Here is an 11,918-nt window from a genome sequence, read left to right as displayed (position 1 = left end):
ACCATGCTTACGTGATGGAGGACGGCTAGATTTACGAGCAAACTGGCAAAGGGATAAGCAACGCACTTACATGGTGAAGAACGACTAGTTTACGAGAAAACTAGCAAAGGTCGTTGAAGCTCTTGCCTGGGAGGGACCCCACCAGGGCGTGAACGTCGACGGCATGCCCTAGGGTTAGCCAGCAAGCCTAGGATGCCATCTATGGTCTTGAAGATCAGTAGATGAACAACAAGGGAGGTTGGAGGAGTTTAGGGTTTAGGAGATAAAAGGTAAATGCATAGTAGATTTATTCGATTGGGTTCAACTCAATCAGCCGTGGCCTTTCATATAGGGAGGGGAGGTCTTGCCCCGTTAGGAATCGAAACCCTTACAAATCCCGTGTCAAAATACAACTCCTAACTCGAATTACACAGACTAAACCTATCTAGCCGCCCTAGCAAACCGGTTTGATAGGTTTTCCTACGTGCAGATCTTCTCGAAGTCATTACTCCTTCATCAGAGCTTTGAATCGGACATTTTATATACGTTTTGATCTACTCGACGACGACTTGAAGTCCAATTCATATTTTGACGAATTTGCCCAAACCGGTCTAACCAGTTTGGGTGGCCAGGTCTGACAAAGTCTGTCAATTTTGATGTCAATCGTAGACTTCTTTAATTACCTCGCATGGCTAATCAAGTGACCAAAACAGATTTGCCGGTGTTAATCACCTTGCATGTCATTCCTTGCGCCAACAAAAAAAAAGACATCACGTCTAAATAGGTGGACTCAGGTAATCAATAAGGTACCAAGGTTATTTGATAACAGTACTAATTTGTCCGAAAAAAACTACAATTGCATTATTTGTGGAAAGGAGGGAGTATCTCCAATAAAACTTTTTTTCCCAAGTCTCTCTTCTTTAACTATACGCCAGCATATCACCAAAACATCCTACGCGACGCTCATTTGACATGCACCGTTACTGGGATTAACCTAGTAATTAACTACCTTTCTTTGTCCTATCTCTCAGCCTCGTGAAAACGTGTCACAAGGTCACAATGAACTATTTCGAAGCTGGGCACTCGTCAATGGTGAACCCATGTTAAGCCTAGTGAGGGCATGTGCCCCCACTCAAAAATTTAAACCTAACTTAACCAATAATTTTTAACCACGTATGATCTTCATAAATTTAACTATTCTTAAGACATGCCTCTCTCAGTTCTGCACTCGTTACTTCTGCAGGGCTGCTCTCTAACTCTCCGTTCCAAAAAGAATATGAAAGGAAAACTGGAAATTTAAACGTTCAGGAGGAAATTAAACAACAAATTTCCAACAGTACGTGCATATAGATAAACAGTAATATTCACGAGCACAAAGATGAATTCATGAACACAGATATTCACATTCAGAGTTAATTACAATACAACTGTACAATGTTATCTATATACAAGTAGTGCATTCGATCATTATATTACACAGAACGAGCAGCGGCTTTAATTAGTCCAATTCAACAATTCCTAAATCAGGTTGCCGGCGATGAAGTGTTCCAAGCGAGAGCCACATCCAGCGAAGTCCTCATCAATCATCATGACTTGAACTGCAAATTGCTTGCCAATGTCAAGCCGAACGTCCAGCCCGCCGGCACCACATTTGCAAACACCAGTGTCTGTCCATCCGTGATGGTCACCCTGAACGAGAGCCTCTCCCCACTGAGATACACCAGGGAGTGCCAGTTCGCGCCCCAGTTGCGCGCCATCGGCATCCACTCGGTCGAATCGGAGCTCCTCACATCCATGGATCTGATGGAGCCAGCTCCTGCGACGTTGGTCACGAGTACGAGGTTGAAATAGTCGTGCCCGTAGATGGTGAACCGCACCCCACCTCGCTTCATGCACGGGACTCTGCATGGACGCACAAGTTTCCATTTGGAAAAAATAAGATACTTCAGTATCGGTTAAGTGACTAGTAGAGAAGGAAAAGGCATGTTAAGAATCGGCGTGTACCTTTGGTAGATGACGGGGATGATGCCGGCGCGGTAGTCGGTGCCGATCTTCTCCCACGCCGGCTGGGCCATGTCAAAGTGGGGGCGCACCGTGTTGCACCACCCGCCATCGGGGTACTCCCAGTTGGGCGGGCAGAAGTTGGTGGCGGTGACGGTGACCGTGACGCCGGGCCTGCACCACGTCGGGTCCGTCATGCGGTCGCACGCGATCTTGTAGCACTGCCCGCACGACGCGCCGTCGTTGAAGAGCACCGTGCTCAGCGCCGCCGTGCGCGTGCCGTACCCCTGCGCGTACAGGTTCCCGTACCCGCACGCGCCACCCACGGTGTCGGAGGCATCAGCTCCGCCGTAGAACGTCGCATGCGCCCTCTCCCACACGACCGGCGCCGGAGCGGACGACGGTGGTGATGAGTTCGTCGCGACTCCATCCGCCGCCGCGGACGTCGCCCAGGCCCAGCAGCCGGCTATGAGCAACAGAACTGCGAAAGCTCGAGCCGGAGCCATACCAATAATCGACCGATCAAGTTCTCTAGAACTCGTACAAATTAAGCTGTGAGTGGCTGGTTTATGTGTGTCCCCGTTGGTGTGCTCTTGTAGTCTTGTGTGTATGTACTTGGATATGCTGAACTGAGTATGATTGTTCGATGCATCGTGTGTGGCCGTATGTATACAAAAATAGCATTTGACGTAATCACACGATTGCTTGTTGAGTGGCTTGAGGATTGAATTGAACAAACACGTACGGAAGCCGGCGTAAAAACGGGGAAGGGAGGAAGAAGGGAAGAAGGGAAGAAGGCGTAGGCGCTACAGAGTTAGCGTGCACATGCGCACGGCCGTGCCGCCGCGCGACGCCATGGCTTACGGTGCACACTTGTCGTACGTACAAAGCCATGGTATAGTAGTCGAAAATGCGCCCGCGCGCGCGGACACGTACAAGGCACACTTGCATCTATCGTCCCTGCACTTGGGTCGGCCCATCTCAATCCGCTTGGCTTGCTCCCTGTGAGAACCGGATCCTCAATTCGATTGACTTGAAAGGCTGAAAGGCTTCAGTAAATTCGTGCGCACTTTCCCACATGTTGGATTACTAGTTGTCAGTGGGATATTTTCATGAATTTGTATGGCTATTCCATGAATTTCTAAATATCTCCTATTAAACATTAACGAATTGAATTATTTCTTATCATTATCATTTCCTTGTATGTATGTATGTATGTATGTATGTATGTATGTATGTATATATATATATATATACACACACACACACACACACATATTACTAGAGCTTATTATTTGTCAAATGTAATTTTTTTTCTCATCTTATATTATATTCATCTAGAAATGGTATCGGCCTACCTAAGTGCATTTCGTATTTACAAAAGCAATATAATGCACATGCTAAAACTATAGCGACCAAAAGACGATATATGTATTTGGTAAATGAAGTTACCCTTCAAGTTTTCGACGACACTCGTAGAGAACAAAATAATATACAAGTACTAGAATCATGTGATAGGGATCAACATCGCATTTTATAGACAAATGGAACAACTATTTGTGGGTTTAGCTTGAAAAAATATATACGAAATGACGATAAAATATATTATTGTTTAATCAATATCAACATCAGTAGCAGACTAGCTACTATCTGTGTCATATAGGCAAAAATGCAATCAAACTGACTACATCTCACCATTGCGCCTCCTCCATATACCCCTTGATCATTGTAGAAATAACCTCGGTAAACTTAATGACATGTTGCTCCATAAGATTAATGTAGTGAGCAGCAACCTTTTGATACTCAAGAGTGATATGTTTGTATTTCAAAAGTGGTAAAAGAAAAAAGTGTTAGGCAAAAAAGAAAAAAAATAATGCTATGAAAATATGGAAACTACATGAAACATATGAAATAGATAAAATGCAACATGGAAAACTAGTGTACTGGGACATGTATTCATTGCACCATAGGTAGAAGGTTTTGCTTACTGCAACATGAGAAAGAATGCATTGCAACATGATGGGGGGTATAACTAACCATGACAACAGATAAAAAGATGACATGGACAATGCTTGCAACATGATTATTTGTACTATCGCTCTTGTGCAAACGGAGCAAGGAACAGCCTTCCAGCGTCACTCGTCATTAACGAGGAAAGAACTCGCGCCGCGGTTCACGGTATTGATATAGACGATGTTTGTGTTTTACGAGGAAAAAATTCGCACCGCGGCATTGATATGGTAATATGGATGATGTTCGTCTCTCTCGCTCCTGAGCAACGGGGCAAGGATCAGCCTTCCGGTGTCACTAGTTGTTTATGAGGAAGGAACTAAAGGGGAGACATTTGCTATGCCGATTGTGGATCGTAGCTGCATCTAACCATGAAGTGTATCCGTCAGGAAGAATGACGCTTTGCCAATTACTGGCCATAAGCATCTCCATTTGTGGAGTAAAAATAGTACAAGTAATTGTTCAGTACAGCCATCCCATATATTGGGCTAAGTGAAACGCCGCGCGCCGAGGAGTAAATAAGCTTTTGGTGTGATGTAGGCTCGTTACGCGAAGCAGTAACAGGTAGAAGTCAATGATCTCAAATATGCTCACCATAGGACGTGGTGGCAGGGTGATTAGCAAATTGAAGCCCTATGTTTCCTTGACTGCATGGCGACGGTGCGTCTAGCAAAAGGGAGGCATGGTTGCTTCGCAGCCAGGTACACGTACCCGTGTGCCTCATTGATCCATGCTGGGCCTCTTGGACGTGAGTTAATTACTCATGTTACCGAGAGGGTATTTCCATCTCGTGTAATCTTGTTTTGAGAACTTGATAATGGTTTTCACCAAACATGGAGATCGTAAGCCATATTAGGAAAGTCGATGGGTAATGGATATGAGCCGACTATGGGCGTAGTCGTTCCTCATCCATGGAAAACTAACATGGTGATCGACTTTAGTCAATGCAAAGCTTAGAATCCTTCCCACTTAGAGGCACGGATATAACTCTCGGTTTCTCGGTATTGAAGAATTTTCTTAATGCGAAGCAGAGAATCCTTCCCACTAAGGGGCACGGATACAGCTGCCGGTTCCTCCGTGTCGGAGGATTTTTCTTGGTACAAAGTTGAGAATCCTTCCCGCTTAGGGGCACGGATAAAACTACTGAGATTTCTCGCTATCGAAGGATTTTCTTAATGCCAAGTTGAATATCCTTCCCACTTAGGGGCACGGATACGGCCACCAGCTTTCTCGTTATCGTAGATAGTTGGGTTGTCACAGTGACACGCAGCGGGTTGTTGACGATGATGGTCGATGGCTCAGCAAGGCTGCATGTTCGCCAAAGATACTTGGCTGCCGTAAGCATGGCGGCGGCGCGTAGATGCGTGGTAGCAAGGCAGCAAAGGACGCCCTTCTCCTCCTATGCAAGATGTGCGTAGAGGCGGCACTTTGACCCCTCGCCAAGGAAACCTCCTGCACGTTTAAACAAAACCAAGGACTATATCTCCAACGTGCCAAATGACTTATCTCTAGTTGGCAACATTTCAAATAATCCTGGATATCCTCCGTAACCACCAGCTTTCTAGAAACAGCCCGAGTATATCCTTCGATTTACATTTTGTGCCAATGACATGTGGGCCAGTGTAGGGAACAACCAGATCAAGATAGATTTGAGATATACATGCACAATTCATCAATCAAAAGCCACGTATATCGCACACATAGCTTATGCATGGCGTGACTATCTTCTAGAAGCCATTCTTTAATTAACATTCAAAATTAGATTTTAACTCCTGGTATCCTCCCAAGAAACCATGAAAGGATTTAATCCATGTCTTCCAGAAAAGCACGAAAGTGGGTCCCACATATCATAGGCTATACCACAGTCTAAATATGCACACATGACTTTATATTTTACATAGTTGGATATTTTTTTCGTAGAAATATTCATCAAACAGGCAAGGCGCTCTCCATGTCAATGTTATCTTGCCTCCATGTCCTCTCATCTAAAACACTCGTGTAGTCATTCAATTTGGTTATTATGATGTGGCTGTAATTCAATTTGGTACTTTAACTGATATATTGAGTCTTTTATATTTGTTAAATTGAGATATATGGGGTTTTAACTTAGAGATTTGCACATGTTTAGTGTTCGAGGTATACATGTATGTGTTTATATAATTTTTATTCTATAATTGTTAAATTTTGAGGATTCGTTATGAATCTAAGTTCGATATATATATTCATTTCTTACTAATATCCAATCTTTTGATGTGCACACCATTACTTCCAGACATGTGGTTGAGATTCCAAAGTTTCTATTTTGCATAATTTTTAATTTTTTTGAGCAATTAATGTGAGAAATGCAATAAGCCATTTGGTAGGCACCAAGTACTAGTGTCAACTCTTCTAATTTATGGTTTTCATATTCAATGATTGTGTCTAGATATTTTTTTCGTTGCCTATTGTTTCTAAATTATCAGTGAGATGGAAGTGGTTTTCAAGTAGTAGCATGTACATTTATTTATCATATGCATCTTTCACTTTTGCTAATTAGAAATTTAATTTTATGTGTATTATATGAGGTATGATATCTCCTCCACGTTGAAATCATCGTCCTTAGTTAGATGAGTATGAGGAAGTTGATAAAGATTCAGACGACATGTCTATGGTGAAGAATAATAAGTTGTCAACAATGAAATATGGGGTCAACAGGCTGAAGAACCAAATCTATAAACACTAGAAGCATTGTTTGGTTTTTTGAAAAGGTAGTATGCCTCCCTCTTGTTCTAATTGCTTGTTTTTTACATCCAATGGTTTATTGGCATTTGTTCTTGGTACACCACATGTTGTAATAAAACTTTGCTCTTGTTGCTTTAATAAGTGTTGGATGGCTACTGCAACAACAGTGTGGTCTAAACCGGATCTTGAATTAACTTTTAAAGCCTTCAACAAGTAAATTGGCGCGCCCTTCGTTTCCATGTGGGTACTACATGGTGAAGGATATTTTATGAATTTGTATGGATATCTTATGAATATCTAAATATCTCCACTTCAATATGAATGAATTTAATTATTTCTAGTTATTATCATTTCCTTATATGTATATCTAATTCAGTGCATTTTTGTTTTATATTACACTCAACTAGAAATTGAGTTGGCCAAACAATAGCATTGCATATTTATAAAATTTAAAACTAAAGATGTGAAATACTCCTCCTGCCCAAATACTTTTTGTGTAGTCTTTATTATCTTAAAGCACTTACTGTTTATACAATATCTAAGCAAACTTTGTCATGAAATATTGAGTTCGTATGAATTTGAACCAATTCAAATACATAGAACACATCCAATACATTCCTTTGCCTGGATTCTGATGGTTTCCTATTCTTTTGACATATTGGGTTTTCTTGTGATGTCCACTTGATCTTCGCTTCAGGTGTTTGATCACCTAAGTCCATCCTCTTATATCCATTAAGCTAAGTTCTTGTATACCAGCAAATATTTGGTTGTTGTTCTTCGAAGCTGGTGAGGTGGGTATTGCGTTTTTTTTAGATAACGAGGTGAGTATTACGCTTGAGTAACTTGATGCTAAACATTTCTCTGTCACAAACACCATAGGGCCGTTGTTTTGCTAAACTATATTATTCTGACTAGATGCGACACATGATTAAAGATTCAGTTTGCTCTAGCAACACAATTACATGTTTATCGATGGGGGGTTGCAAACTAAAGTTACACGAACATGCATCAGGTATTCAGAGGTTCGCACCTGACAAATTCGAGTTTGAATTGGGCCCGATCAACGTAATCATCAAAGATTCGACATTCAAGGTGAAATGTTGGTTTGCCTAGCTAATTGCTTCTACCAATCCCTCTCAAGTAAATGCTTCCAGGAGCACACCTAGCGCTAGCACGCGTGGATGAAGTTGGGCTGTGAGCCGGTGACAGAGGCTGCCTGGCTGCCCAGTGAGTTAGTTAAAATGGAGAAAGATTTCGCGTTTCTGTAATTTGTTCTAGTATATTGGCCACAGAAAAGTGAGCACAGAGCCATCCTAGCTCAGTGGTAGAGCGCGTGGCTTTTAACCACGTGGTCGTGGGTTCGATCCCCACGGATGGCGTTTTTTATTTTCTTCTTTTCCCTGATTTTCTTTATCTCTTTTTATCATCTCCATTTTTTTTTTCCATCTCATCAATCTGAAAATCTGTGACATGCTCTGCCACTATTGCTTATCATAGTAATTTTACTCCTGTCAACGTAGTACTCCATCGGGTTAAAAACACCAATATTGTTAGTTTTATATGATTTCTAACTTTAGGAACTATTATAATATATTCCCTCCGTTTGTGAGGGGTTTTAACTTTAATAGGTACATAGTTTTTTTACACTTAATATACATTATATCTATATACATAATAAAAATTATGTATCTATATAAGGCAAAACCTCTTAAAATTTAGAACGGAAGTAGTAGTTAGGATCTCCACTAAGTAATAAGAAATGTACAATATTATGAAAGTACTTTTGTATGACAAATCTACAATTGCAATTTCAAGTTTCCAATCTGAATATCCTGAAAGCCAGTGGCAATCAATGTTTTAGGACTAGTCTACACACTACACGCATGATAATTATGTTTGTAATCTTTCTTTTTGCAAGGACAATTATGTTTGTAATCCAATTTTCGAAGCCATTGAAGATCAGAATTTCAGGCGTGATTTGAACGACGAAGTTACCATGAGCCTTTTTCTCTATCTTCTCTACAACTAAAAAAAAGTAAGAAGGGGATTTTTTTACGGTGCGTCATTTTTTCATATATGTTAAGGCAAAGTGAATGCTTTCATTAGAAAATGTCAAATATTTCATATGATGAGAATGATGCTTATGGAGGTAATTTGTTTTTGCCCGTAGCAACGTACAGCACAATCCTAGTTTAAAAAAAAGTTACCAAACTTACCGTGCACCTTGTATTTCGGAGTTTGCCACCATGCACGTGAGAAAAAATAAATAAATAAACAGATGAATAGGACCACAATGAAACCACCGTCGTGTCAGCAGTGACAGGCACAGCCATGAATGAGCCAGTCCTTCACATGTTTGGTGTTGCAACTTGCAACGGCATCCATGCAGAGCACATGCCGATGAGCACCCCGGCGGGACGGGACCAGCGGAAACAGAATCCAGAAACAGCAAGCACAACTGAGCTGAGCACAGGATCATGGAATCCGATACAACCAATCAGACATTCAGACCACCAAAAAACTTACGATACATACCAAGATCAGATCATCAGATGATGACAACCATTCTAAACCTCCCAACATCACCTAAGCGTCTTGCATCGCTAAAAAATTCTACCATACCCATAACATCATCAACGAACGAACAGGGATTAGAAGAGCTTGTAGGGGGAGGACGCGTCCAGCGGGTGGATCAGGTAGGTGAGCACCAGGGCCACCAGCATCAAGACATATGCGATCCCCAGGTCGATTGATGTGCCTGCAGGGAATCAATCACAAGACAGTTGCACATGTTAGTTCTGCAAACCACAGGAGAACATGAAAAGGAATCTGCTGTACAGTAGAGAATTGCTGTGTTACTGTCACATGTGTAACTAACCAGTGATAAGTAATTGCTAACTCACTGCAATAACTTGAGACCAATTTAATGCATTTCTGTATGTACAAAATTAAAAGAGACTGGACAAAGCATTCCATAGTGTTTCAAATTAGCATTGGACATTTTCAGTGAGTACACAGCATTCATACGTAAACAAATTTGTCAAGACTGCACAAGGATGAAGTACTCCGTATAAATGGCACAATCTACGGTCACTCTTCCTACTTCTAACTTTATCTGATGAAAATCAACAGTGCAGGGCAGTTCACACAAAACAATTTGTCAGGACAGAACAAACCACAAAGAAAAGTCATTTTCAGTACTTGTTACCTCGGCGCATTCTACTCACTCTTCCTATTTCCAGTTAGGACATTTAAACCACTGGGACATGCCAGTTCACACATCAACCAATTTGTCGAGACCGCACGAAGAGAGGTCCTTTTCAGTACTCATTACAAATGGCAAATTCCTTCCAAATTGTGCAGTCATTTTAAGGCAAAGAAATCCCCATCTAGATACGTGTCTGTAAAGGGAAGGCGGCCAACATGGGCTGAAAACTACTCCAGCACCAATTAAATCACAAACAAACATAGGAAAATAGACCACAGCTTGCAAAAGAAAAGGACCCAGCATGGATCTGTCGAGGACCACCAACAGGTTAACAGAGGACCATATCCCTCCCTTGTAGTGAACCACCGAGGACCATCTCTTCGTCGATCTAAGATCACCAACAGATACATAGCTGCCTAGATGAATAGAGAGTACTTTTTTGCCTCGCATCAGAAATACATAGCTACCCTGTTCTTGTGGCAATGAGACATTTAATTTGAGCGACAGAGAACAGAAAAGTGGCATTCCAGCACTTGCTCCTGTCAGAGCAAAAATGCAAGGAGATTGCAGTAGCCACAATCAACATTTCTACAGACTACCAAATCATTTAGTTCAAAAAAAACAAACTACAAGTCCATTTGCGACAGAAGCATTAGACAATGTGCAAATCTGACACCAGTTGGTCGATATGTGAACATCTTGGATGCCTGGACAGCAGGACTTCACTAATCAATATGCCAAAAAAAAAACTCCTACAAAACGCTAGTATTTATTTAGCCATAACGAATTGCCTAGGTGTCGAAATTGAAGGATGGCATGAGGGCAACTCCAATCTCTGCATGGTTTTTAGCAATAGTGATAGTTTCATCCAGGGACTAAAATGTTCATTTAATTTCTGTATTTTCGTGCAAACGCGTCCAGAGTCCTGACCACAGGAGGGAGAATATATGCACGAGATTCGCGCTGTTTCAACTGAAATTAATGTCCAAACATGGGGATCTAACGCAATGCACATGTGGGTGTCGAGGAAAAATTGTGCCTACATTTTTTCCTTTTAACGAACAAGCACGCATAATGCGCCAATTTTCTTCCACTTCGCGCTAAGTAAGAACCAGATCGACGAACACCGGAGATTTTTGTTTCAACGGTGAACAAACAGAGAACGCACGACGAGGCCCGCGGCCCTTCCACGATCCAGCCGCGCGGATCGAGAAATCCCGCGACGGGAACAGATTCGCGGCCGCAGATCGCAATGCGAGAATCACCGAGGGAAGAATAATGGGGGCGGCGGGACTGGAGCACGTACCGTCGCTGGTGGGCGCGGGCGCCGGCGCCTGCGCCGCCGCCGCGGCGGCCGGCATGAAGATGGCGACGACGAGCGCGGCCACCGCGATCGCCCCGAGCGGAGACCTCGCCGCGGCCATTCCACCACCCCGAGACGTCCGCCGCCGGCGCGGGAGAGGAAGAGAGGGAACGGACGAACGGCACGGCCACCACGCCACGCACCGGCACCGACCACGCACACGCCTCTCTCTCTCTCTCTCTCTCTCCCTCCCTCTCTCTCCCCCCCTCCGTTCCCTCTCTCTCCGCGCTCTGCTCCTCAAAAAAGCCTAGGGCTCCGAGACGTGGCTGCACCTCTACTGAGCTGTGCAACTTAGAAAAAGCTAGCGAGCTACCCGTTCCAATGACAAGCGGGTCCCGAAAGACCCACGGTTGCGCGGGCCCGCAGCCAGTGGCTCGTGCAAGGGAACCGCGCCGAGTGGGGCCAGTTGGGATTGTGGGGGAGGGAGATTCTCTATTTCCAACGAAGGATATGCCTCTGCGGCGTTGTGGCCGACAGGCAAGCCCATTACGCTGCAGCTGGGCCCGGACTTACTGGGCCCACTGGCATAGGGCGGGAGGCGGAGCTTCTGGGCCGTCACGTGGTGTGCTTGGTCGCGGCGGACGTTGTGGGGTGGTGTGCGAGGCATCATGTGCAAGGGACGCGCCAGCCAGCCTG

At 43.5% G+C, this 11,918-nt stretch overlaps 2 protein-coding genes and 1 non-coding gene across 3 annotated transcripts; 1 reads left to right on the top strand and 2 right to left on the bottom strand.

Annotated features, from left to right (window-relative positions):
• Positions 1-1,467: 1,467 nt before the first annotated feature.
• On the bottom strand, positions 1,468-2,539 carry LOC101782739 (expansin-A23). The gene is made up of 2 exons (XM_004954514.2): positions 1,984-2,539; positions 1,468-1,881 (listed from the first exon to the last, which is right to left on the bottom strand). Exons 1-2 carry the CDS (start codon positions 2,484-2,486, stop codon positions 1,566-1,568), a joined length of 819 nt encoding a protein of 272 aa, XP_004954571.1. The 5' UTR covers positions 2,487-2,539; the 3' UTR covers positions 1,468-1,565.
• A 5,479-nt stretch (positions 2,540-8,018) lies between these two features.
• TRNAK-UUU lies at positions 8,019-8,090 on the top strand. The gene has a single exon. It is a non-coding gene; the product is annotated as a tRNA-Lys (tRNA).
• Positions 8,091-9,146: 1,056 nt separating this feature from the next.
• Positions 9,147-11,513, bottom strand: LOC101752876 (arabinogalactan peptide 16). Its single transcript, XM_004951191.3, has 2 exons — positions 11,226-11,513; positions 9,147-9,469 (listed from the first exon to the last, which is right to left on the bottom strand). The coding sequence occupies exons 1-2, from the start codon at positions 11,341-11,343 to the stop codon at positions 9,363-9,365; spliced, it is 225 nt and encodes a 74-aa protein (XP_004951248.1). The 5' UTR covers positions 11,344-11,513; the 3' UTR covers positions 9,147-9,362.
• Positions 11,514-11,918: the final 405 nt, after the last annotated feature.

This window comes from Setaria italica, chromosome I (genome assembly GCF_000263155.2).
Source record: "Setaria italica strain Yugu1 chromosome I, Setaria_italica_v2.0, whole genome shotgun sequence".
NCBI classification, from domain to species: domain Eukaryota; kingdom Viridiplantae; phylum Streptophyta; class Magnoliopsida; order Poales; family Poaceae; genus Setaria; species Setaria italica.
The sequence above is the reverse complement of the archived record's forward strand: the minus strand, read 5'-3'. Positions and strand labels throughout refer to the sequence as shown.

What these genes read in the sequence shown, in the direction of transcription:
- LOC101752876 (XM_004951191.3), bottom strand. Translation starts at nt 11,343, where the DNA reads ATGGCCGCGGCGAGGTCTCCGCTCGGGGCGATCGCGGTGGCCGCGCTC. An exon ending in GCCCGCGCCCACCAGCGACG is followed by an intron (nt 9,470 to 11,225) that starts GTACGTGCTCCA and finishes GATTCCCTGCAG; the next exon opens with GCACATCAATCGACCTGGGG.
- LOC101782739 (XM_004954514.2), bottom strand. Translation starts at nt 2,486, where the DNA reads ATGGCTCCGGCTCGAGCTTTCGCAGTTCTGTTGCTCATAGCCGGCTGC. An exon ending in ATCCCCGTCATCTACCAAAG is followed by an intron (nt 1,882 to 1,983) that starts GTACACGCCGAT and finishes GCGTCCATGCAG; the next exon opens with AGTCCCGTGCATGAAGCGAG.